Below are 27,291 nucleotides of genomic sequence, written 5' to 3' on the forward strand. Positions count from 1 at the left end.
TGTGTATGAGTTTGTATCTATTCGTCTGTCTGTCTGTCCGTCTGTGTGTGTGGGTGTGTGTGTGGGTGTGTGTGTCGGTGTGTGTGGTGTGTGTCTGCGCGCGTGCATGCATTTCTGTGCATGTTGTTGACAGACATTTCAAGCTTTTCGGCAAGGTGTCTCTACACATCAGAAGTGATAATTGGCCTCTATGTGGCTTTGTTCCTTTTCATTTGCACTCTGCTGACACACACACCCACACACACACACACACTCTCACACACTCACATCATTTGTGTGATGAGTGTCGACAGAAATATTAAAAACAGAAGGAATTGAAAAGTTGTAAAGAGACATCCATGAAATGTAGGTCAGAAAAACATCCCCATCCTTTGGAGGGAGGCGGGGGAGGTTGGTGGGAGGCGGGGTGAGGTGGAGGAAGGCGGAGGGAGTCGGAGGGAGTCAGAGGGAGGCGGGGGGAGGTGGAGGGAGGCGGGGGGAGGCGGAGGGAGGCGGGGGGAGGCGGAGGGAGGCGGGGGGAGGCGGGGGGAGGCGGGGGGAGGCGGGGGGAGGCGGGGGGAGGCGGAGGGAGGCGGTTGAGGCAGGTGGGGCCAGCGGCACTGCTTTGATGGGTGGAGATGGGACAGAGATGGCGGGGGCTGCTGTGGTTGTCTGTCCCACTGCAGTTTTTGGTCCTCTTTTTATTAACAAGCGGCTTATCCATCTGATTTAGAAAAACACAATAAAATAAACATACACTTTAACGCATGTGGAATGAAAACAATCTGTTAAAAAGGAGACATTTTGGACTAAAAAAATGAAACAACTGGTGCTTTGCTGCTGCAGCATCCCGACTGAGGCTTTGAGTATTCACCGCCTGTCTCTAAATCACTCGACGCTGACGCACAATCATACAGCAGGACAGCGAGGGATGAAGGGAGGCGCAAAAACAATAAAGACATGTAGGAGGGGGTTTACTGTTCCATGTAACAGGCCCGGCCCCGACCAGAAACACAGAAGTAAAGAGGAGACGCCAACAGGACGGAGGGGGACAAAAAGCTGTAGAAAATGAAATGTATTGTCTATATACAGTATATACATTATGTTGTCATGCCAATAAAGCAAATTGAAATTAAAAAATGTTAATGGAGAGAAAGAGATGAGAAGAGATACATAGAGGGAGAGAGAGCAAGTGAGATATGTGTGTTTATATGTATTCATTATTACACACACACACACAAATACATTAATAAAAATGTGTCTCTGTTTAGTTTAGTATAGTTATTTATTTGTAATAAAACTTTAAATAACTGTTTTTACATATCATATTTAGAACATCTATAGATAATATAATGAAAAACTTTTCCTTTCTTTAAATTTTTATTAGATTCATAATGTTTAATAACTGTTGTTTAAGATTTCAAATGTTCACATCTGTCTCCCATGGCAACAAAGCCCCACTGATTGAGTTATTGATTGATTGATTGACTGAGAGAATCACATTTTTGTCCTTGATGCTTTGGCAATATTGTTATTTCTGACATTTATGTCAATAAAGCAATTTGAATTGAATTGAATTGAATCGAGAGAGAGAGAGAGAGAGAGAGAGAGAGAGAGAGAGAGAGAGTCAAGGGGGAGAAAATATGTGCAAGGATTGTTGTGGATTTTCTACACTAGTTCGGGAAATAGAGCTCAAATCTTAATAAATCCTCAATGAGTGTCTTTCATAAGAAAGGACATTTTTAAAATGTAATTACAGTCCATCATTATCCCCTTCATATATAAATGAGCCCAGGGAAAATGAGGAAACATACTGCAGGTAACACGCTACAACGTTTATAAAAGAAATGCTGTGGAGCTGGAACGAGGGTTTACTTTCCCAGAGGGGGGGGGGTAAGCTACATGTCGCTTAAAAGGATTTCTTTGGATGTTGTAAGGGAAAACGGTGTTTGCCCATAGCTACCTATTATGTTCTTTAAGACATTTTGTTGGTATTTTAGGCCTTTATCTGTGACAGGACAGAACAGACATGAAAAGAGAGAGAGGGGGGGGGAATGACATGCAGCAAAGGGTCTCAGGTCAGACTCAAACCCTCGGCCGGACTGATTCATGTACATGGACAATGTGAGCTATAAGCGCCCATGTATCTTAATACGTTGCTAGAAAGTCCTTAGAAAGTGGAAAGTGATATGGACCGGTCTCTTAAAGGGGAAATAACTTGCAGAACTAAACATAGAGTAAACCACTGAGTCAGTGCTCTGTTGACTAAAGGAGCTGAGAGGGGATACATGACATTTTAGATTTGTTGGAACCAATCTTTGCCTCCTCCTTCTGGCACAAGATCCAATCCACAGATGGTTACCTGGGAGGTGATCTCTGAGGGTGTTTAATGTCTGATGTGATCCCTTTCCTCTCTCTCGCTCTCATCCCTCCATCCTCTCCCCTGCTCCTTTGCTTTTCTTCCCATCCTATCTCTCTGTCCTCTCACCCCATGCTGCCTCTCCTTATTTCCTCTCCTCCCTCCCTCTCCTGCAGACAAGCTGTGCTTCAACTCTTTCTTCAGTAATGAGGACATGCAGGAGATCACCAAGCACTTTGTGGTGTGCCACGTCGACGCCCCGGGGCAGCAGATTGGAGCGTCCCAGTTGCCACAGGGGTACGAAAAGCACACACACACACACACACACACACACACACACGCATGCATGCACGCACGCAACATTTAATTGGAAAAGATAAATCTGCATATTTGTTAAAAATAATCAGCAACAACATAAATTATTCGCTTACTGGCCCATCATTTTTATTTCATATTTCTTTTATTTATACTGTTTATTGATCCCCAGTGGAGAAATTGCATACACACACACACAGCCTGTGAAGCATTGATGACCAGCCGTGTACCTCCTCTCCTCAGGTACCAGTACCCCACCATGGACCAGCTGGCTGCCATGCTGCCCACTGTGGTGCAGCACTTTGGGTTGGTGCTTTTAAAAATGATTTACTCATTACACTTAGTGCAAGAAGAATGATTGACAGTGAATGATTTACACCAATTCAACCCCCAATTCGACAGTGCAAATTAATAAAATGCCTGATTTTAAATGGGTTAAAAATGCCAGAATTAGCCAAAAGGCTATTTTTCATCTGTAGCCCACTGGCCTCGATGTTAGAGCTTTTTTTTTTAATAATATATTTTTTAAATATATTTAAATATTTTTGTACATTTAAAATGATCCATGAGCACGTGGTTATTATTCAGTTAATGAAGCATAACAGAAAATAGGAAACATTAAAATAAAACCAGTCAACATTTATTTACATGAACATGATTCACCTTTTTCCCAAAGTCTCGCTGTGTTAAAAGAGCACCGCGTCATGGTCATGTTGCTGGTCAGCCTCGTTGATTCCTGAGCCGCTTCTGTAGATTGCAGATAGAAAATATCAAGTGAAGACATTTCTTGCCAACAGGATGTAATTTTAGCCTGAACATAGAGTACCACAACACTTGGCTCAGCACAAGCAGGCTTTTCAATCTGTGCTGCCAACAATGGCTGTGTGTAACATTTTATACTGAACACACACCACTCTGTCAGGATTCTTGTATCTATGTACAATAGTGTATCAAATTTTCTCTTTCTCATCTCTTTAGATTTAAGAGCATCGTTGGGATCGGAGTTGGAGCTGGAGCTTACATCCTGGCCAAGTTTGCTGTAAGTGGCATCTTGTTTCTCCTACACTGTACTCCACTGTTCACAATGTGCTGGACTAAGTAAAACTACGTCCTCCAATCAATACCAGTAGTTTATTCCCCCCCTCTAATACGACCCACATGAGCGTTTTCTGTCCTCATATCTAAACCAGAGAATGTCATGAAAAAGCCCTTAATCTTTAAGGTTTTTAAAATAACTTCATCTTGACATTGTGGACACTTATTAAAAAAAAAAGGTCCAGGGATCAATGGAGCAGATGGCCTATATCTGGGGAAATACCACCATTCATTCTGATGCTGTTTGCGCTAAATTCCTTCCTTAGAGGTTTTTGAGATGTTTTTTACAGTGTGTTCAGGGGACAGGCAGCTAGCAGATAGTGAGATGTTTTTTACAGTGTGTTCAGGGGACAGGCAGCTAGCAGATAGTGAGATGTTTTTTACAGTGTGTTCAAGGAATAGGCAGCTAGCAGATAGTGAGGAGATGTTTGCTATATTTGACAACAAATGTAGCCTAAAAAAACAAGTGACATCCCTTAGAGCACCTTTAAATAAAAAATAAAAAACATTATCCTTTACTTTTATTTTTAAACGGGACTCAAACCCCCTCCTTTGTCACTCTCATGAATGAGTCGTAATTGCTGCTTAAACAGTCAACCTATGGGAGCGTTTTAAGAGGAAAGTATTGTTTTTGTCTCTGAATCTAAGACTTGTGTCCTATGCTCTCAGCTGATCTTCCCTGACATGGTGGAGGGTTTGGTTCTGCTCAACATCGACCCCAACGGCAAAGGCTGGATCGACTGGGCTGCCACCAAGGTGCCAGTTTATTACTCTATACTAGTGTTGGAGTTGTTACATATATACACTTCCAAATCATCACCTGCTTGTTATTTATGTACCAATCTACCTGTCCCCCCCCCCCCTCCAGCTGTCAGGTTTGACCAGCGCTCTGCCAGATACTGTGCTGCCACATCTTTTCAGCCAGGTAGGCCCAGGGTCTGGGAGGGAAGTTGGACGAGAATTGTTTTTCAAATGCTATTCTAGTTTTTCTTCATTTTATGGTACGTAAAACAAGGCAAGGAAGATTACCTTTTCTAATTCTCAAATCAGAGACTATAATCATCCAGAAGTCGGTTAGAGCAAGGGTGTCAAACTTAATTTCACTAAGGGGGTCACACTGTAAAATAAGAATCACATTAAGGGCCAGACATTTATACTTTATTTATATGCTTTTATTTCACCAAAACAGTCAAACACCTTTGATTCTATTACAGCCTTTTTTGACATTTGTCGCATTTTTGTGGCTTTAGTTGACGTTTTTTTGTCGACTTTTGTTAGAATTTATACATTCATAGCTTTTTTACCTGCTTTTAATTCATTGAAAATATAAAATATGAAAATAAGATATGAAAATATAAAATATGGTGGGGTTGACACCCAGCTGTTCCACGTAGCGCTTCCCCCTAGAGGCCTGGAGATCTTGATGTGGGACAGTTCTTCAGCTGTGTTTCCACCCAATATAGTCCCAAGTCCATATCTGCCTAGAAAATCTTCCAGTCTTAATCTACATTGCTATTTGTACTCATTGTGAATACGCAGACCACAAGAAGTAATTAGAATGTTTTTTTTTTTTGTTGGCTCACTTTTACTCGCAACATGCTAACCGGCAACATAGGGTTCCGTTCTCTATGCTAAGCTAACTAGCTGCAGTGCTGCCAGTGTTGCACCAAACTCAAACATGAAAAAGAAGTTCGCTCCCCAATCTCCAGCTAGGGGAGACTGTGATAAGCTCTATTTCAACAAACGGTGGTGTGTTCCTTTAAGCTACAGTGCGTTTGCCCCTGTTGGCCGCCGTACTTTTTCAAATTTGTCACATTTTCGGGGAGGTTTAGATGGTTTTATTGACATAAAACCTTAAAGTGAGCCAAAAGTTCCTTTGCCAAGAAAGAATTTAGCAATTTAAGCAAAACAAAAGCACACAGCCGACTCAATACAACCTGTTTCACACCCTGAATGTGAAACCTCTCTGCTTCTGGGGGAGTCTCAAAGAAGGCAAATCTGCCAAATTCAGCTTTGAGTGTTGCATAATTACGGTATTGAAAAAGTTTCCCTTCTTTAACTAAGTGGGCCAAATGTTATCATAAACCTTAATTATCTGTGGGCCAGATCCAAGTCTGCCAGTCTGGGTTGGGCCAGCAGACCTTGAGTTTGAGAGGTGTGTTTTAGAGACAGATGCTGAGCCGGTTTGTGTGTTTGTCCGCAGGAGGAGCTGATGAACAACACAGAGCTGGTGCAGAGCTACCGGCAACAGATCAACAACACCGTCAACCAGTTCAACCTGCAGCTTTTCTGGAACATGTACAACAGGTGGAGAGATACAACTTACTCCTGCATGATTTAAACTATCAATGCAGAAATGTGCCTGTTAATTAGCATTGTTACATTGTGTTATGTGCTAACTTTACTAAAGTGAAGGATACTTCTTAACATTTATGATGTCTCTTTCAGCCGGAGGGACCTGGAGATGAATCGCAGTGGGACGGTGCTCAACGCCAAGACTCTGAAGTGAGTCAGCACACGTAGTTTCATAATGTACATCATCCAGTTCATTCGACTCTAAATGTCCGCAACACCGTGATGTCCGTTTCTTTCCGCTTTCTTTGTGTTGGAATTCGACTATTGACTAATTTGACCGTGGTTACCTGGTCCTCCGATGTCTGCAGGGTGAATCCAGACAGCTAGCTAGACTATCTGTCCAATCTGAGGACTATGGTTACCTGGTCCTCAGATCTCTGCAGGGTAAATCCAGACAGCTAGCTAGACTATCTGTCCAATCTGAGGATTATGGTTACCTGGTCCATGGCTTTGATGTAACGGATGTTCATTAATATAAAAAGCTTTAATCAAAATAATAATTAGCATAATAATGGCAATACTGAAAATAATCAATCCCATATAACCATGAGACCGCCTCCAGACCCTTGACTTAGCATTCCTAATGTTTCTGTAGGTGTCCTGCGATGCTGGTTGTTGGAGACAACGCCCCAGCGGAGGAGGGAGTGGTGAGTCCATCATCTTTCTCCCTGCATGAGGTTTTCCAGACGCTCTAAAAAAACTCTTTGTCTCTACGTACGTTGCCTCTGTTTGCCGCTGTCTTCCTTCTTTAGCTCACTCCTTCAACTTTCTAACTGAGCACTGAGATAACTTCTTCCTGTTTCCAAGAAATATTACAGTAGAGGTGACCCCCAACGAATGATTTTGACTGATTTAACTGTCAGTCTCACAATGAAAACTTCGTAAAGTCCCGTTCAGACCAAAGTTTCTGGACGAGACTAATCTTTCAGCTACTTGCAACGCACCAGTCTGCCATGGTTCTGAAACCTGCCAGCTCGCACCACTGAGACCAGATGAGACGGTGTATGATCTTTATAGCCCTACGACTCTTTGGACTTCCCTGACCGGCAGTGGCCCCCATCCACGTGATTCAGCAGTCATTCAACAAGAGACAAAACTTGATCATCCTGATTGGACTGGGAGAATTCTTAGTCGGGGACACCCCTAATCTCAACCTTACTCCCTCTGTTCCGGCCATGTTAAGTGTTGTAATTGCACTCCGTTTGATGACTGTGTGTTGGTATTCAGTGGAACAGAAATTGGTCTGCCAGCAGGGACCTGGTTCACTCTCTTTGCAACCCTGCTGCACCCCCAGGGACTCTGCGTGTCTCTCTGTCTGTCCAGCCATGTGTTATGTATGCCCTTCATACTGTGTGTGTGTGTGTGTGTGTGTGTGGGTGTGTGTGTGTGTGTGTGTGTGTGTGTGTGTAAGCGTGTATTACCCAGGAGCCAGATGGCCTTGCTCCATCCCTGGGGCTTCCTAGCTTGAAGTGGCCCAGATATGTGTGCTTCTGCACCAGTTAGTCTGCCACATGTACAATGTCAAATTCCTCTGTCCGTCGGGGTATATCAAGGGAGGGGGGGGGGCGTTGTTATGAAACGGCGAAAGATGGAGAGATTGAAAGTGACAGAGGGATGGAGGGAGTATGAGGAAGCGAGAGATAAACAAGGTGTTGTTGTTGCATGTGGCAGATGGAGGTTATGTTAATATGTGACTGTGCTGATATGACCAGTTGAGACATGGTTTTGATTGCTCCCACTTCAGCCACTGTTTCAATCAATTGCATTGCAATGAGTGTGAATCCGTGCACATCCGTCCACTGTAATTGTGTGTGTGTGTGTACACACTGCGGTTCTGCTCCCAGCCTGCCTGGGTGACTCATTGCTGCATCACATTGCAATATCTAGGTCACTCTCTCACACACATACACACACACACAGAATAACATATAGTCTCCATAAATGCACTATAAATACAGTACATCCCCAGCTCCTCTTTGAGTCCTGATTATCTTTCAGCTTTTTGGCAAATTCAGTTCAACTTGCTGTTTTTGTTTTTAAGGTGGAGTGCAATTCCAAACTGGACCCAACCAACACCACCTTCCTGAAGGTAGCAGCTTTTCTTCATCTCACCTACAGCAACTCCATCATTAGATGAAAAAGTCTGTTTTGATGTGCAAGCACAACTTGAATTTAAATCAACCTTTTACATATGCAAAATAAATAAATCAATAATAGTCCTATGTTACACGAAGTATGATGCTAAACAAATGCTTAATTTTAAACATTGTAAACCTTCTACATGACATGTAAACTGTGTTGTTGAGTTCAATGTTTGAGAAGGAAAAAGCTCACCTAACTTTGTTCTCATGGTAGATGGCTGACTCTGGTGGCCTTCCCCAGCTCACACAGGTAACACTCAAACAGACTGCATAAGCCACAGGCAGCCGTGCACTCAAATGCAGACAGACCATGAATGGATCATCCATATGACATTGTTGACTCAAAATTCAGGGAAATAAAAAAATTGTATGTGTTTTTTTCCAGCCCGGGAAGCTGACCGAAGCCTTCAAGTATTTCCTGCAGGGAATGGGCTACAGTAAGTATCCAGACAATGAGACTGTATTAGTTAGTGATGGTACGGTCCACTGACAAGCATTGTTTCCCTTTTTATTAGCCATTTGGCAATGCATTCTGGTGGCGTCATAGTAAATTAAGTGGAGTTGCCCACTCCTCATTTGCATAAAGTAGGCTGAATCTGAATATTATGCAAACGAGGAGTGGGCAACTACACTCAATTCTTTGTTAATCTTTTAAATTGGTCGATCTAAAGTGAACACAGGTTCAGCAACTGTATAGCTTGTATTTCACATTAAATGTTTTCAGCAACCCAGTGACAAAACTATTTTTGTAAAATATGCGAAGGTTTCCAAACAAGCTGTCATGTTGGTCTGTTTTCAAATCTGGGAGCAGAGAGCCCACGAGTGAAGGTGCAGCCATTGTGCTTGTAGGAAGGTGTAACCTATTTTATTTGCTTGTCAGTGGTCAGTAAAGAGAAACTTCGTCCAATGCTGGGAAGCTGGGCGATCGCTGCCATTGGAAAACAGCCTGTTCTCATGAACCATGCATGAACTACGAAAACAGCTACAAAAGCAGCATTATAATTCGTAATAATACTTATTCACCACTTCCGTGCACCACATTGAATGCTGCTTTACGAGAATGCAGCTGGCTGTGTAGAGACGGGCTTCAATGCTAGGGAGCAGAGTTTTCTTTCTGGGGTAAATGCATGTTCCTTGGGAGTATTTTAATCCAAATCGCCATAATGCAACCTATCTTTTTCCTAAACTTAACTAGTCCTTCAGGTGTCTAAACCTAACTTCTGTTGCTGCATACCGCTCACTTTATGTCACCTTAACTTAAATGTAATGTCTACTGCTCTGCACCCCAGTGCTCTGTACCCATCTCAAAATCAACTCTCGGATAACTGATACAACGGAGCACAATGCGGAGCACAGTGTGGAGCACCGGAGCTGTTGTCGCAGAGCTCTGTAGGGTCTAAACACGTCTGTTAACTGCAGCTGATGCTAACGAACTGTGACGGAGGTCTGTAGCCAGCATCACAAAGCTCTGTTGCGGCCTAAACCGCGTCTTGGAACTCGTAGCCAACCGGCGCCACGTGACCAGCCGGCAGTCTCCTAGCTTCGTCTGATATCATACGCTTTGGTGTGCATATATTTTTGTACGATATCATTCGTGAGAATGCCTTGACTGTGGACATGTACCATGAGAGTGGGATTTTATATGTTTGTGTCTTTGCGATCATTTCTAATAACTATTTCAATATTTCATCTGTGTTAACGTAGTGATTTGTGTGCTGTGATGTCACATGTTTCGTGCAGAGGGACATGAGCTCTGTTAATCTTGCCCTCTGTCTCCCCCCCGCCCCGTTCTTTCAGTCGCTTATGTGAAGGATCGGAGGTTGAGTGGAGGGCCAGGTACTTCCTCCTCCCCCTTCATCCTCTGACCACTTATTGTTGCCCTATGCAATTGGCATTGTGAAATTTATTTTAATTTTGGTTATGAACACATTGTTTTGGGCTGTTATAAAATTTTTACATTTGCTGTCATTTCTAATGGTTTGATTTTTTTATCCCAAGGACATTTAACCCCCATCATTGTTTTATTACAAATATATTTTCCTTTCACGGAAAGTGATGCCGCCCTTACTTCCTCCCTCCACATTCCTTTGCCATTGCATCTCCAATACTACTCTTTGCATGGCCTTCAGCTAGCTTCGAGCACAGCCTTTTGGGCTAAGTTTGTAACAAACAATGTCTTCAAATGACAATCTACCTTACACAAGTCAAAGTTTAGGAGAATGTCCAACAGAACAGTAAATCTAGTGACTGTCATCAAATAAGAACTTAAAGTTATTAAAACCACTAACTTCTGACTGAACACGCTCAAAAACAATTGTCCACGTAATCTAAACCACGTAAGCACAGTACACAGGAACTATTTAAAGTGTACTTAGAATGAGGGACTCAAAATTGTCCTCTTGGTCTCAAAAACACATTAAAAAGCAAAAGTCCCCCAGCATCCTTTGGACTGCTACAGCCCTCGTAAAGCTGGAGCCAGCGGTTTAACTTGTTCATGCTCAAACTCTTTGAAGTATCCAACGTATTCTTGAGTCTGGGTTGAAAAAACTAAAACAAACAAATCAAATTAATTCTGGCTTATCAAACAGCTTATCAACATTAACATGGATCAAATTCCTGTGTGATATGTGAAAGGAGTCATTTAATGGAAAGAATTCTGCCTCAGCCATGCAGTTCCACGCAACTTCATTTTAGCCTCTTGTAGCTCTTTTTTTTATCAACCTTCTTTACAGTATCAGAGAACGTTCTCTCTCCAAATGAATGCTGCAGCGGCTAAAACGGCACTCGGAGGGCGCATTCCTCCATCAAGGCATACCCTAACTCACATTGTTTATGCAGTGGGAATTTTTGCAAATGGGAACTCATTTTCCTGATTATTCCAACACGATATGAAAGCAGCACAAACATTATATCTTAGAATATTAATGAATGTCAAAAATAATATGTGTAATATTTGACAATTACATCAATAATGTATCGTTTTATTGCACGAATCCTACAGATTTGTTACGGAATTATTATACTTTTGTTAAACCTCAAGCTTAACATATTCAGAAACAGGACTGATATATGTATATTTACATGTATTTAGGAAATTACCCGTCTTGCTATATATATATATATATATATATATATATATATATATATATATATATATGTATATGGAGCAAGACGGGTAATTCCCTAGCCCTGGAATCAGCAGTTGACAAAACAATCTCAATTCACTTGCTTTAAATTTCTTGATTATTATTAATAACGAGGCTAATTTGTTACAATTCCATAACAATAAGCTTCCTGTAACACAAAGTGCACGATGTCAACAATGTGTCTGTGTGTAGATACACTTTAATCTTTAAAGAGCCCCTATTATGTTTTTTTTTTATTTTTCTCATCTTTTAGTGTGTTAAATAGTTTTTTGTACCTGTGATAGATGTATAAAGTTAAAAATGAAAAACATTCAACTCCAAATGGAGCTTTCTCTCCCACAGACATCACTTTATCTCAACTGCCTAAACACACCACCCATTCCTGTTTGAAATGCCTCAGTTAGTGATGTCCCTAATGGAGGAAGCCTGCCCAGGTTCTCCTATGTGCTGCCCAGAGGGGCTGCCCGGGGGCTTGGAGGAATTTGGTTTACCAATCACAACACAGTCTGGCCAGCTGACCAATAAGAGCAGACTGGGCTTTTTGGGAAGGCGGGCCAAGAGGCAGAGGAACTGCACCAAGGGGCAGGATGAGAAAAATAATATTTTGAAAATCAAAGCAGGGCTGTAGTCAAGCCCAAATTTTTCGAGTTCAAGACAAGTCCAAGAGGAGGACTAGTCGCAAGAGTCCAAGAGCCCAAGATAGATCCAAGACAATCGAAACATGTCTCTTAAGTACTACAGCAGTGCATCGAAATCTGTAAACCTTTTTTAGTAGACCACAGGAGTACAAATAAGACTTTGAAAAAGAGTACAGTAGGGGCTCTTTAATGAACAAACCTAACCATTCAGGGCTGTTGTGTGAGCCAGCCAGCTGCCTTTTCTCACCCGCAAAGATATTCTTTAGTTGTCCACATTAGCATGTACTCCCAACATCTCACAATATCAAATGATCTCACGCTTTTATTTACAAAATGTAATGCTGAATTCTGATGTGTTTCCACCCCTCCCTGTCCCAGTGCCCTCCGCTAGTATGACCCGCCTGGCTCGTTCCAGGACGGCCTCCCTGACCAGTGCCAGCTCCATCGACGGGTCCCGCTCTCGGGCCTGCACCCATTCCGACAGCACCGAGGGAGTCGGCCCAGTCACCCACACCATGGAGGTGTCCTGCTGAGGAGTCGGCCAGCCATAGAAAGAGGGACGGGGGGGAGGGATGGAGAGGGAAAGAGCAAGACAGAAGGGATGATGGCCAAGAAATGACGGGGGAGGGGTATGAGGAAAATGTGAAGGATAGAAGGTGTGACTACTGCTGTAGGGGCATTATCGATCAGTGCCTAACACCCATGCACAATTTGAGACAACACTACCCTGTTGAAACATACACACTTCACAAGTAAATACATAGTGTACTCATGGGAGTATCCGATTTGAGACCGACCTTTACTCTTGTAGTCAGACATGGTAGATTGTAGAACGAGACAGCAACAGGAAGGAAAGTTCATGAAAAAGGTGGAGAAAGCTCTCTCTTTGCTTCATCTATTTCCTCCGGATCCCTTTGTCTGCCGTCTTCTCCCTCCTCCACTGTAAAATACCATATGTGTTGCTACTAAGACCCCCGACCACCCCTTCAAATATCTAACTCTACCCCCCCTCGCCCAGCACTTAAATGATTTAGGCAACTGTTTTGTTCTTGCAGTGTTATTCTTGTGTTTGCTGTCTCCTCTTTCTTTGCCTGCACCCCCACCACCCACGCCTCCACAGAAAAGGACGTAATGTTGTTGAGACAGCCATATATGATATTAATCACTAAGCATCCATAACTTGGAAATTGGTCAGAGAAGGTGAACGTGTGGGCAAGGAAAACACAACATTTAGGTGGTACCTTAATGAAACAGTGTTATACATCAGTATTTTTGAAAGCAGTTGATTATTTGTTGTTGTATGGACAACATGTGAGTATCTCTCTCACCGTTGTTTCTAAGAGATGCTTTCTCCTCTGTCTGAGTGACTGGTGAGCGTCAGAGGGTGTGTCCAGAATTTGACAGACAACAGAGCAAAGCCCATTGTAGCCGAGTGCACCTGTAGTGCTTAGAGAGGATTTGTTAGCTTTTTATTCTAAGAGCATAGCTAGCTATACTACACCACACTGATTCAAAGCTGCACTTGGTGAGATTTCATGTCATACTTGGAAACTACACTTAGAATGCAAAAAAAAGTAATATCATCTGCATACATGCGTTTCAGGCCGCGAGTCATTAGCGGTCAGAGACCTAGCCACTAAACCACCAGGGAGCTTAGCTGGTTCAAATGTGCACCTCCATCCATTTTAATTGCTTTTACCATGCTAATGTGTACGTGATATGGCCAAAGTACAACCAGAGCCGGTTGACAATCTGTTATTTGTGAGCCACTAGAGTCTGTGTAGTGTTTACTATAAAAAAAGCATAAAAGGATTTAAATAAATATATCATCAAATGTAGCAAATGTAGCTAAGTACTTTAAGTTACTATAAAACGCTTGAACAGCAAACAAGTCAGAGGTGGAATAGAACTTTAGTCTTTAGTCACTCACACGTTAGTCACATACTTAAAATCACTTTTTCTGAATAGTTGACAATATCTTACAAAGAACTTACAGGGATGTTATTGGATCTGAAGCTGAAGAATCTAATTAAACTGTCTCATCCATAGACAGCTTTATTCCATTAGGTTTGATTCAGTATAGAGCATCACAGAGACAGGCAGTCTGGTGAACATGAAGCATCACATTATTGATTACTGAAGTTCAAATCTTTCCTTATTACTGCCATTTGGAGCCACAGTACTGCAATGTTGCTGCGTGTGGCTTCAAGCTGTCTGCCATCTCACATTTTGTAGCCAAACGGCTACATGAATATAGACTAGAGTAAGTATTTATTAACACGTATATGCATGTGAATGTGAATGTTATCTTAGGGCATTCTAGCATCTGAGTAGTGTCTAGTATTAGTACCTTACATGTGGCTAGTTATATAGAATCATAGATGTGACTGCCATCATCAGTGTGTAACTCCAGTGCATGGACGCGGTTCTGGCTATATTGGGCTCTCCAGCATGACAATCACACTCTGACCAAACCAGACCAGGATGGCCCGACTAGCTCTCTTTGCAATTCACCACCAAAGAACTTGCAGCACCTTACTTTAAAGCACCTAGCCTCCATCTGTGGATATACCAAAGCTACACCCCCCCCCCCCCACACACACACACACACACACACACAAAAGTATCCACAACCACCAACAAATTGTCACCTTCTCAAATGGAATCTGCGTAGGCTGTAATGGAACTCAGCCAAAGGAAATATGTTAATACACAAAATTCCCACACAAGAAGGAATCCCTTGCTATGTCAACCTGTTCTCACTCCCAACTTGGTCTGTGGCCATTAGCGTCAGAGGCACCCTTTAGTGTCTGTATAGGGTGTAGCTGTCAAATGATGTGGTATGAAGAGCAACAAGTGTAATGTGAAAGACCTAAAATCCACTAGGGAGGTTGGTTATACAACACAGGACTTTCACCCAGGAGACTGGATTTCGTGTCTCGTTCTCGTCCCGCGTTTCAATGAAATGTACATTTTCTAACCCCACCCAGGACCTTAACCAAAAACATAACTGTCCCGTTCTGGTGACGCATGTCAGTTAAAAGAACCTCCCAACTCAGAGAGTCAAAAATGTAACGCCCATGGTCCCGACCAAGCGTCTACATGTGGTACTTCTGCATCAATAACAAACGCCAAAGGCACCTGACCAAGGATCACTTTTTGAGGCGATGGGCGTGAAAATGTGTCGGTCACTCAAACGTACATTTTTTAACCCAACCACCCTACCACTTACTGAAAATTTACACCTAAGGGTTCCTGTCCCACGAGTGTCAAAAGCGGTCCGTCAAGGGGTCCTGACTAAGCAACAGTATTTGACAAAGTGCGAGTGCGAATGTGTTGGCTGTGTGCTCAGTGTGTGTTTTGATGTGATGTGTAACCATATTAGCCATAATATTAACCATAATCAGCAGTAGAGTACACATGTATAAGTAGACTTTTAGCATAGTGAAGCTATGTGCTGTTGTCTGCTGTAATACTGGAACACCTTGTCAGTAGTAATCAGAGATGGGGTCCCCTGGTTTTTTGGCTTAGTAATGTACAGTATTTGTGTAACATAAGCACCTTCTTCTGTTTCCACTGTCACAAAAAACCCTTTGGTCCCCAGTCAGAAGGGGCCGTAGCTTCCAATCGCTGAGGTGTGCACTTCCGTGAGGTGGCCTGTAAGGGGCGGGGCTTTTTTGGAGCCATTTGGGCGCCAAGTTTGGAATGTAGGGCAACCCCCAGCCAACTTAAAAAAAAGAATACCCCCATCCCCCACAATCACATGGTGCCCCGGCTCTCACAGGCAAACCCGGTTGCGACCTAAAGGGCTATCAGCTGAAGTCACTTTTTTTAAATGTTGGTAGTGTTAGTCCTGTTTTTGAGCACCAGGGGGCCCTAGAGATCAGCAGATGGATTTCTTTTCAAGCAAAGAAGAAGATAAGGGATCATTACCAAAACAGAAGAAAGAGATTCTGACCTGTAAAATAATGAATGACTGAGTGAATGAATGTTACAGGAACAATAATGTGATTTTAATGAAGCTGGATTAATTGTTATTAATTGTTTAAAAGATACAATAAATGTAATAGTTTTGAAACAAAAAGAAGAGGAGAGATTATTGGAAAATATGAGAGAGTCAGATCAAACACATCAGTAACTCCTGCGTTGGATTTCATGACCGCAGAAGTCTGCATGTAGCGGAGTATAAGATCATCTTTTAGTGTTTGCTCTCTTCACTAAGCTATTTTCCGCCACCTAAACTTTGATTTCCTCCTACACGACTTCTACCCAAACTGCCCATTGGGGCTCCTGAATGTATTTTGTCCTTTATTGAAGTGATGTACAGTATTGTCAACCTACGCCTCTCATATGGATTGCATTTCTATCCCCGCTCCACATCTTTAACATGTAACCCTGTACATGAAAACCCAGTTCCTTCCCGCTCCCTCAAGGTCTATAAATAGTTCAGTAGTGATTTCTGAAATCGACAGCGCCTGTAAGCTGGCACTCGATCAGTTAGTATAAACCTTGGTCCTCCTTGCACTTGTAGATACTTTTTATTTATAGAGAAACAAACACTCAAACACTACTATATTGTGAAGAAAATTTCAACATATTTCTGTTCCTCTTCTCTTTTTTATAGGCAACCATAGGGTGTAACTTCATCTTGGTATATGATATTGGTCCTTGTGTTTCCTTTTTACTTTTCTTCTTCCTATACTGCCATTATGAATGATTTGTATTGAGCAATAAGTTCTTTTTTTCTCTTTTGGCTGTTCCGTGTTGTGGGAGTCCTCCCTGTATGAGCTTGTTTCTATCCACAACAGTAGAACGACTCTGACCTAATTTGCTGTCATTCAGATGTGTAATGTAAAGTTTCAATATATAAAAAGTAAGCTGTTTCTCTCCATGTACTGATCAAGTAACAAGTTAGAAATAAAGACTTTATGTCAGACATTTTTGGAATCAGGGGTCTGATCATTTTCAGTTTGTTTTCAATATTTGGGGAGCAGCTCTCACTTCCGTTTGCACATCTCTCACCATCACATTTACAACAACAATTTTTTGCAGGCCTTAACTAATGAGTCACCTTTATTTCTTTGTGCTGATCACTATTACTGCAGCAATTCTTAAGATACAGGCTTTAATAAAAAACGTCAGCATGTCCGTTTAGGGTAAACAAAACCTTATAGGAGACCATGTAGGAGTCACAGTAGGCATGCAGCATCTGGTCCACAGGGCTGTAGTTGAGGGCATAAATGTTGGGAGACAACTTTTTGATGAAGATGCCAATGTCGAACCTCTGCTCTCCTGTAGTGGTGTCAAATGAATAGAAGATCTCCTCCAGGTCCTTGTTGATGTACCGCGTGGCATAGAGCACGCCGCAGGCCATGAAGGTGTTGGTCACCCCCTGCTTGTAGACAGTGGTGTGCCAAGTTTGGCCGAGCCTCAGAGGTTCACCCTCTTCCACCTTGGATAGCACCAGGTTGCCAAAGTCCTGGGTGGTGGTGTAGATCACCCAGACGCCGGACTCATCTGTTGCCAGGTCCAGGTCGGTGAATGGGTAGCATTCCTCAAGATGGCAGAAGTTACCTTTTGAGTTAAACCTGAAACAAACGGGAAACACATTTGGAAAACACTGTATAAGTAGCTTTTCTTGGACTCATTACGTCATGCTTGTACCTTCATATATATATATATATATATATATATATATATATATATATATATATATATATATATATATATATTATTTTTAAGGTAAAATGATATCCCCCATTGATTTGTGGACTGCCTTTTTGGAGCTTAGAGTTTGCATTTTGGCTGTCCATCTTGGCATTTTGGAGCAAGTAGTGACCATGTTTGGACAAGGTAGCTGGGGTGGATGAAACGGCTAAACCAGAGACCTTTATGGTTATAATGTATTATTATAGAACCCAAGACCTGCCCTTCAATAGCTTTCACATGCTACTATTGGCCAGGCATCCATGTTTAGGCAAGGTAACAGAACCCACTTGGTTCCAGGTCCTATCCCATGACCATATTCTTGATTTGTTGTCCTACAAATCTACAGAATTCAACATTTTTGTGCCAACATGAAATATTTCATGACTTTTGTCTTTTTTTTTTAGAAACAAGAAATTTATTCTGGCGTCCGCAACACCCATTCAAATAATTATCTGAAAGACAAAGCAGCGAACCTGGTGCCTTTGGGTAGTTGTAACGTGGTAACAGTTTTGCTGGTCAGGTTGAATCGACAGACAGAATCCAGGTTGTAACAGTTGTAGTACAACTCCCCTCCATAGAGCACAACGTTAGGCCCCTGGATGGTGTTGGTTGTGGGGTTAGAGGGGCTGATCAGGACGTTACCTGGCAGAACGAGAAGAATGAGCAGAAGGGGAAGGAGCAATGCAGTCATGTGTAAATTTATAGTTATAATTTGTTAAAAAATAAAAATTAATAAAACTTATGTATGGCCTACTCTTTTAAAAGATAAGTATATAGTTGTCTTACTATTAATAAATCATACAAAGACCCAAATCTACAGAAAATGTTCTCCACTAAGTATTGAAAACAAACAACTCTGTTGCTCTGAGTGACATGTTCCATTATTACCATGAACACACACATATTGTAGATTATTTTGACTCAATCCCACACACACCGTCCTGCTGCCCCAATCACTCACTAATGCACCAAACATGGATAATTAATTATTTTCAGCAGTGAATTACACAGCTGAAAATAATCCCCGACAAACCTCCCATTTCCTCCTTGCTAACAAACACAGTGTTCAGCTGTTTAAGGAAATAGTTTAGTTAAAGTATATCCTATTATACAAGACAATTATACATATGTGCAGTAACTGAAATGGGCTCATTGCTCACGTGTTCATTTCCCCAGAGCTTTGTGCATATTAATCAAACAAATAGAAAACCAGCCCCCATCAACCCTTCCATTTAAACATGGTTCCGGTGCCTACCAGTAGGGCTTCGACCCCCTGAGGTCTAAGGGCATGTTCACATAGCTTCTTACATTTACCTTTTTAAGGTATTTGCATTTAACTAATTGTAATGTTTCATCTCAAGATGTTCAGAACAAACTCAGCTTTTGGTGTAGTCACGCCCACTTATTTTCTAGTTGAAGAAGTTAGAGGTGCTAAAGCTGAAACGTTCATGTTTGCTTATGGAAATTTCTCAAATCTCTTTTTGAAAACACGAAGTGTTGTCTGTATTGTTTCAGTGCTTGAAATGAGTTTACCAAAGTCATGTCATATATTATTAAAATAGTAAAGAAAAAGACAATTGTTGGTTACCTGGTGTGCTCACCCCAACAATGAGCGAGCTCAGGCTGGAGTAGAGACGGACGTAGTTGGCGAATCTGTTGCTGGCGGTCAACATAACCAGCCAATACCAGCTCTCCTTCCCCGCGTCTGGTTTGGGATCCTGACCCCAGGCTCCATACTTGTGGGAGCCAGGGTACTCTCCTGCTGTGTACACCCTTGGCCCTGTTATGTTCAGAAATGTACCGTGGGGGCAGTTCCCTAAGGGGAAAAAATTAAAAAACAAATGTCAAGGAAAGAAATTGTACAAAATAATTACAGCTGGCTCAGCATTGATAATCATTTCCACTAATCAGCACTAGTTGCGACACAGTGGACAGAGAATCAGACTGGCCCTTTGGAATTGGGTGTGATCTTGCTGGAGGTTAAGGACAGGATAGTCCATATCTAATTTTGCTCAAGTAAAATAACAAGCAACATATTAGGAACACAAATTAGATCAGGAAGCCCAGTCAGTTCCTGTGGGTTAACGGTCATATTAAGAGTAAACTATACCGAAAAGGCAAATGCTAGAAATTGACTTATTTTTCCAACCAGAGGAGTCGCCCCCTGCTGGAAATCAGATAGAATGCAAGTTCACTTTGGACTTGGCTTTCCATTTTAAGCCACTTGGTGGTTTCCAATGTTTTTATATTCTTATTTTCTTATTGTCATGCAAACATGGAAGATTTCATGACTTGTTGAATGTTTTTGTAGAAAGAAGATATTTCTTCTGGCCTCATCAACACTTCAAATAATGATCTCAACGTTCATGAACAGTGAGAGCTGGAAACAGCAGCCACAAACCGGGCTGCAATGTAACCCAACGTGTATCATCAATTAGGTCCACTTAAAGTCCTCGTTTTACCACTGAAAGGCTCAGATTGTTATTCTAAGTGTATGACAACATTGTAGAAAGGATCCCTACAGAGAAAGACCTTTTTAAAACGTCTTTGAGACCTTTGAGAAACATCTCTGAGGTCACTTTAGGTCGCTGAACCCACCAGACTCCATCCAAGAAAAGAATACTTTTAGTGTGCATAAAGCCAACATATTTTCACATGTAAATCGGTAAACTATGTGTTTATTTCAACCAAACCTGGAGTTGGGATTCTTGTAAAAATGGAACAAAACAGCTTTTCATAGTTTAATTTTGTGTCTGTTGACTTTGAATGAAGTGTATTTTAGTATGCGTGTATTTTAGGTAGGTTTGGGGAACGCAATGTTGCAGATTTTTTTATGTTCTAAAAAACTGATCTTACTTTAACAGAAAGGTCAACCTCCGTAGAAATTCTTTCCTTAATGTCATCAGACACTTAAATACAAATACAAGCCGGACATTTGTCCCATTGACTTCCATTAGAGCTCGTTTCTCCGCTGCAGACTGCAGAGATCTCTCTTAATACTGGACCATCAGTCATTTAGACACAAAAACATGGGAAATAGGGTCCAAAAAAAAAAATTTGAATTCACCCTTTAATGGTCACATCATAAGTGAACTATATTGTTACACAACAGAGGTAGGAATCACCACAGGCCTCACGATACGATATCATCATGATACTCACGACATGACACTATATTCTGCGATACATTGTAATTTATCACCTATATTTATATATTTATCAACATCAAAATGTTCCCAATGTCAAACAATGTCCCCAAAAGGAATCTTATCAACATCTTTTTTATCTAAAAAGATACATTTCTCTGTTTGGTCATCTCACTTCAATTGTATTGCTGCAAAATGGGACTGTCAAGCAGACCAGCTGACCAACACATGAAATAATAAATTAATACTTGGCATCTGTGTATCGATACAGTATTGCCACAGAAAATATTGCAATGCTATTCTGCATTGATTTTTTTTGCCAGACCTACTACCAAGTCGTATTTCAGTACCTTGTGGAGGCTGAGTGGGTTGGGTGGTGACGTTAAGTCTGTTGTTGCACTGGTCCAGCTCTTGTACCAGATTCTTGTTGGCTCGTTGGGTCTTCACAACCTGCATGGTGTCGTACGTCTCCAGCTCCTGCATCTTTGCTCTCAGTTCCTCTAACTAGAAAGCAGAACAGACATACACAATACTTAATTGGTTATTAATTTCCTTTTGAACAAAAAATCCATGTAATAAATGTCAGACTGACTGACATGTGATGTGCATTATTTTTAGAAAACACTTAGTTTTTAGAACTTTCTCAGGCCGTATTGTCTCAACGGGCCCTCTGTGTGACTCTACCTGTTTACTAGTGTCAGCAGTTAGGTGCTGGTGTGCCAGGGTGGTGCTGTTGAGCTGGTCCATGAACTGCTCCATCTCCCTCAGTTCGTTCTCTATCACCTGCAGGCTGACGACCGCGTAGAGGTCTCCGTCGTCTTCCTTCTCCAGCGTGGACACATCGTCCTGCAGCTGGGGCAGACGCCGCTCCAAACCCAGCAGCAGACTCTCCAGCTCCAGGGTCTGAATGGAGCAGATCAACACGGTGCTCACTCAGGACTCCAGCAGCAGGAGGGCAGCAGTATTTATATTCAGTGCCGGAAGAAGTATTCAGATCGTGAATGAGTCTGTTTTATTCACACGTTGAAATATAAACAGTAAACTGGGAGAACCAGTCTGGTTCTCTAAGTGTTATCCCCTGAACCAGGATAACACTCGAAGAACCAGGCTGGTTCAGGGGATAACCCCTAGAGTACCAGGCTGGTTCAGGGGATAACCCCTAGAGTACCAGGCTGGTTCAGGGGATAACACCTTGAGAACCAGGCTGGTTCAGGGGATAACACCTTGAGAACGAGGCTGGTTCAGGGGATAACACTTAGGGAACCAGGCTGGTTCAGGGGATAACACTTAGAGAACCAGACTGGTTCAGGGGATAACACTTAGAGAACCAGGCTGGTTCAGGGGATAACACTTAGAGAACCAGACTGGTTCAGGGGATAACACTTAGAGAACCAGGCTGGTTCATGGGATAACACTTAGAGAACCAGACTGGTTCATGGGATAACACAGATACGTACCTTCTGGGGGGTTATGTCGCTGTTGCATTTTAATGCGTCGGTCTCCACTGAGCCCAGTTTGCCATGAGGGAATACCTTCTCTGAATTAGTCAACTCACATGTACACTGGGCAGGTGCCTGAAATCAAGAATATTAAACGGTAGTTGTTTTTTTGCCACTGTTGAACTGAGCTCCATGCCGGGGAAGAAGAGGCCGACTGAACCAAGCAATCAAGATGAGGAGGATTTAAAGAAAATGTACAAGAAGACGTTTTAATACCAACAGAAAGATTCATGAGCTGATGTAAAAACACATTCTCTTTCCCATCAAATAATCTCAACATGATTGGTTCTTTTAGTCAGATTTAAAAAATAATTATTTATTTATTACTTTTCTAAACAAATTAAAGTTTTGAGTGAATCCAGGATACGTCTTGTGGTTACATATCACGGTCATATGACCCAGATAATGTTATCACACACGTACACAGCCAATGACACTTGTCATTTTTGTTGCTATGAACATGTGTAGGGTCGAGTGCCAGCAACTAACAATTAAAATAACAATACAAATGTGTTACAACCAATGTTCCCTTAAATTATTAAAGTTGACATATCTGAACAAAATCAGCAGTTACCAATTATACGCCTTAAAACCTCAGCTAATGCTAATGTTGTTGCAGTTAAACAAAGAAACCGCCATTATGTAAAAAGATGGAAAATTAAATATTAATTAGGTATGTAATAATTGTAACAGTCTTAGTGTTTTCCTACCTGTTGGGTGAGGGTGAACAGAGCACACAGTGGAACGATCACATGCAGCTTCATGGCAGAGCCGAGAGCAGAGCTGAACCGAACCGTCCCTGAACACACCGCGAATCTGTCTGACTGCAGCTTCTCACTTGAGAACACCAAATATCTGTGTGTGTGAATGAGTGACTATGCGCGTGCGTGCGTGCGTGCGTGCGTGCGTGCGTGCGTGTTTGTGTGTGTGCCATTGGTCATGTTTCTTCCAAAATGTGATCACTTCCTCCTTGTGGTTGGAATTTGGAAGACGCCACATGGACTTTTCTTTATATAATAAAGGGAAAACCCTCGGAATACTGACAGATGTTACATAAGATATTTTGAGCTAAAAAGTTTTTCCTTTTGGAGCAATACAATCATTGGTGAAATACGTATTCAGATCCTTTATTTTAGCAGCACAACTAGAACTTCTCCCAATATAAAAATACAAATTTGCAAGTACAGTTTCTGGACTTATAGTATAAATGAGAAATAGCTACAGAACTGCAAAATGCACTCAAGTGGTGAAAGTACTCATTATAATATTGGATTATTATTAATGTTTCATTAAGGTTTAATCAGCACTTTAGTGTCAGCTGAACCCAACTTTGATTGCGTGTTGCTTAAAAGTTATAAGTAAGTTGATCACCTGTTTTTGTTTTCATCAAAAACATATTTTATTATTTATATTTTAACATATTTCAGATGCGTTCCTTTGAGTGATATGTTTGAGAACCATGGGTATGTGAGCTTTTGTGTATGCTGCTCCCTCGTGTGTGATGCTCCCTTTGCTCAAATTTAGTTATTGCCAAATTCAATCCTAACACGTGGAATTTGCCTTGATAAATGGTGAAAACCAGAACAAACAGACGTATAAAAAATTAATATGAAATAAATACAGAAAACAAATATATCAGTCTGACCTTAACATCCTACTGAAATTGAACTGCTGCAGCAGAACCTTCATGCTACTCTGTAAATCACGTGTCATGTGTCCTCCTTTGAGAAATAAATCAGAACTCAAAAGGGTTTCAGACACGGACGCGCCCAATACAATATATTATGTTGTTTTATATTCATAGGCTACATTCAAAAAAAAAAAGAATGTCTTTGTCCCTCCGGACCTGTATTAAGACTATCTCAAACAACAAACATGCTGTGTCCCCAGGTGGGGACAATAACCAATCATCAACATCCCAATTCCATTGCAATACTTATGTAGTATTATTTAATAAGTGGGATGTTGATTGCCTGTACGTATGAGTGTCAAATGCTGCTCAAGTGACATGTGTGTTGATTGAGAGATACTCCCAATGATAAGTGTTTATCTGTTGTTCCGCAGCTGGGATTCATGATGAAGGTCTGGAGGAACTGAAATAATAATCGCTTGATGATTAATTATTAAAAGGGAAGCAGTGGCCCCAAAACGTGTCTGGAGCACACACTGGATCTGTGGATGTGGTAGTCGGATTCAGGAACAGAAAGAAAGGACTCTGCACTCAAATAGAAAATGATTCCACTCAAGAAGTTCCACAGACAAACGGACAGACAGACTGGCAGACAGACAGACTGGCAGACAGACGGACATGAATGGTTTTTGACACGCACTTGCAAACATCAGGTCTTGTAAATCTTCTTTCCTAACCCTGGTGTTGTCCTCCTGGGTCAAAATGAAATAAATTAAATATGAGGTCTCTTATTTAATTTCTTGATATTTATTAATTGATATCATTTTTTGTGTTAGAAGAAAAGCAGAAATAATGAATCATTTTCACTAATAGAGGAACATGTGTTGATTGATAATCACAGATGTGTCAAAGTTTAGTATACTATAAAATTGAATGAAACACCCATAATCAATTAAATTAGAGCTCTGATCCTCAATTTGACTTGTAAAGAGCATCCATGTTATTTTTGAGTAATTTGGTTAAAAAATGCATATTTCTGAAACTTTAAAAGCAGAAGGGTTACAAATAGGAGACAAGACTTGGATATTGCAAAATAAATTGGTTATAACCACTGAATGAAGGAAAGGGAAAGAATAAAGGGAACTCCTGGATGGATTATCTGTTTGGAAACTCCGTAATTTCACATGTTTAGAGTTTCACATCCACAGGAAGGGTTAACGGTTCTGTAGTGACTCATCAGTGACCAGAAGCCAGTCAGGGAAACGTGTGTTTGGTATGATCGTGTGTATTAAAGAACGGAGAAGAGCGGGGGGGGGGCGGGGCTGATTTCAGTACTAACAGCTTCTGTTCCTGTCAGTCCAGCTTCATCTTTCCAGCTGTGAACATGCTGCTGCTCCTGCTGCTGCTCTCATCGGTGAGTTAATGATATCATGCTATTAGAAAACTTAGGACAAATAAGAAGATATATAGCACTTTATGACTTTATGCTGAGGCTTTTTTCTTCTAATTTAGTTTTATTTGTGAATGCAGTCTCCAGTGTGGCTTGATTTTAGTGGGACAATGTGAATTAATAGTGTGATTGTGCATCTTGCCGCTGTAGAGTATAACAGGGAAGAATAATCTGAGCCTTTCAGCGGCAAACACAACACTTTACTGGACCAAACTGACAATGCACATGTTCCTCTGAGGGTTAAATCACAGCCCGATCTGTGGCTGCTGGTTACAGCGTTCATGCTCAAAGTGCTCAAATTATTCTCATTTTCAGGTTCATAATTGTATTTAGTGGTTGTGCTCGAATATGTTTAAATGGTTTAATTTTCTAAAAACACGATATTTTTGTTGTACTGCACATTGTTGCGGCTCCTCTTTTCACCCTGTTTGTTGAGCTCTCTGTTTTAGCTACAGAGTGAGACATCACGTCACTTCTATACTATCTTTGTTGGGTGTCACACATGCTCAGTACCTAGGTAAGGACTACTAGCCAGTCAGAAGCAGAGTATGAGGGCCCTGACTATACCTAGGTAAGGACTACTAGCCAGTCAGAAGCAGAGTATATGGGTCCTGACAGTACCTAGGTAAGGACTACTAGCCAGTCAGAAGCAGAGTATGAGGACCCTGACAGTACCTAGGTAAGGACTACTAGCCAGTCAGAAGCAGAGTATGAGGGTCCTGACAGTACCTAGGTAAGGACTACTAGCCAGTCAGAAGCAGAGTATGAGGGTCCTACCGGTACCTAGGTAAGGACTACTAGCCAGTCAGAAGCAGAGTATTAGGGTCCTGACAGTACCTAGGTAAGGACTACTAGCCAGTCAGAAGCAGAGTATGAGGGCCCTGACAGTACCTAGGTAAGGACTACTAGCCAGTCAGAAGCAGGGTATGAGGGCTTACCACGCCAGCAGCTAGGCGAGCATTTTAACGTTTGTCTCTGAAGTAAACTCTGGACTACAACAGAGCTTTTTGGAGCGGTTTGTGAACAGTGTTTCCTGTTGCGGGGGGGGGGGGGGGGGGGGGGGGACTTTGGGATTATTTAGGTCCAAACAGTAGCTGCCCTTAAATCTTTGCAGCTCTGAGTTTTTTGTGCATGTGGGCCTGCAGGGCGACGGCCAGGCCGAGCGTGTGACGGGAGTGAAGAAAGATGGCTCATGTGTTTGCGAGGTGAACTCCACTATGTGGGCGTTCCCTGCTGTGAGCTACGAGGCGGTGATGCTGCAGGTCCAGTCCTGTGAAGGGTCTCTGAGCAGCCTGCAGGAACAGGTGAGATCTACACTACTCAACTACTCAATATGATTCTCCAAAAATGATTTAATGACTACTACATCATCGCAGCCTTTCTACAACCTCCAAACCTGATTAAGTTTCACTTTCTGTCTGTGTCTCCGTTCAGGTGGACTTGTCCAACCAGCGTCTCCCTGAGATCCAGGCTATGATTCTTAATGTGACGGAGCGGCTGAAGCCTCACCAGTACCTGAACAACCAGGGCCTGTACACCCACTTGCATCTGCACCGGCTGGGCCAGGAGCTCAGCCAGCTGGAGACAGACATCGGTGTTATCCGTAGCCAGTCTGACACCGCCCAATCCCAGAAACTCTCCAAAGAGGTACAGCAGAACATGGACTCACGTTGAAATTATTCCTAGAGTTGCTGCCCTCCAAAGGCAAAAGTCCCAAAGTTTTTGCTACTTTTTTCGGCATTTTTCGCTTTTTGGTTTATTTTCAATATTTTTTGGACAGCTTTTTAGATCATATTGTCGCTTTTTTAAGTACACAATCTCAACCCCCC

The 27,291-nt window shown here is 41.9% G+C and overlaps 3 protein-coding genes across 11 annotated transcripts in view; 2 read left to right on the forward strand and 1 right to left on the reverse strand.

Moving 5' to 3' along the window:
• Window positions 1-13,427, forward strand: part of ndrg4 (NDRG family member 4) — a 56,877-nt gene extending 43,450 nt beyond the window's left edge. For 7 of the 9 annotated variants that reach the window (XM_034878590.1, XM_034878591.1, XM_034878593.1 and 4 more), the window contains 13 exons: window positions 2,515-2,635; window positions 2,897-2,959; window positions 3,632-3,692; window positions 4,418-4,504; window positions 4,617-4,673; window positions 5,952-6,055; window positions 6,197-6,253; window positions 6,699-6,750; window positions 8,145-8,192; window positions 8,459-8,494; window positions 8,630-8,681; window positions 10,042-10,080; window positions 12,407-13,427. In XM_034878590.1, coding sequence (XP_034734481.1) covers window positions 2,515-2,635; window positions 2,897-2,959; window positions 3,632-3,692; window positions 4,418-4,504; window positions 4,617-4,673; window positions 5,952-6,055; window positions 6,197-6,253; window positions 6,699-6,750; window positions 8,145-8,192; window positions 8,459-8,494; window positions 8,630-8,681; window positions 10,042-10,080; window positions 12,407-12,561 — 932 coding nt within the window. In that variant the 3' untranslated portion in view covers window positions 12,562-13,427. The remainder of the gene's footprint in view (window positions 1-2,514; window positions 2,636-2,896; window positions 2,960-3,631; window positions 3,693-4,417; window positions 4,505-4,616; window positions 4,674-5,951; window positions 6,056-6,196; window positions 6,254-6,698; window positions 6,751-8,144; window positions 8,193-8,458; window positions 8,495-8,629; window positions 8,682-10,041; window positions 10,081-12,406) is intronic. The other 2 variants (XM_034878589.1, XM_034878596.1) reach the window with 1 other exon arrangement.
• Window positions 13,428-15,861: 2,434 nt separating this feature from the next.
• LOC117948753 (olfactomedin-4-like) lies at window positions 15,862-23,224 on the reverse strand. The gene is made up of 7 exons (XM_034878586.1): window positions 23,093-23,224; window positions 22,341-22,457; window positions 21,568-21,786; window positions 21,234-21,387; window positions 19,326-19,553; window positions 18,211-18,379; window positions 15,862-17,616 (listed from the first exon to the last, which is right to left on the reverse strand). Exons 1-7 carry the CDS (start codon window positions 23,144-23,146, stop codon window positions 17,154-17,156), a joined length of 1,404 nt encoding a protein of 467 aa, XP_034734477.1. The 5' UTR covers window positions 23,147-23,224; the 3' UTR covers window positions 15,862-17,153.
• A 2,101-nt stretch (window positions 23,225-25,325) lies between these two features.
• Window positions 25,326-27,291, forward strand: part of LOC117948755 (olfactomedin-like) — a 3,814-nt gene continuing 1,848 nt past the window's right edge. Inside the window, exons 1-3 of the mRNA XM_034878597.1 lie at window positions 25,326-25,426; window positions 26,608-26,766; window positions 26,897-27,109. Of these exons, the coding sequence (XP_034734488.1) occupies window positions 25,397-25,426; window positions 26,608-26,766; window positions 26,897-27,109 (402 nt within the window). The 5' untranslated portion in view covers window positions 25,326-25,396. The remainder of the gene's footprint in view (window positions 25,427-26,607; window positions 26,767-26,896; window positions 27,110-27,291) is intronic.

Source organism: Etheostoma cragini, chromosome 8 (genome assembly GCF_013103735.1).
Source record: "Etheostoma cragini isolate CJK2018 chromosome 8, CSU_Ecrag_1.0, whole genome shotgun sequence".
NCBI lineage: Eukaryota > Metazoa > Chordata > Actinopteri > Perciformes > Percidae > Etheostoma > Etheostoma cragini.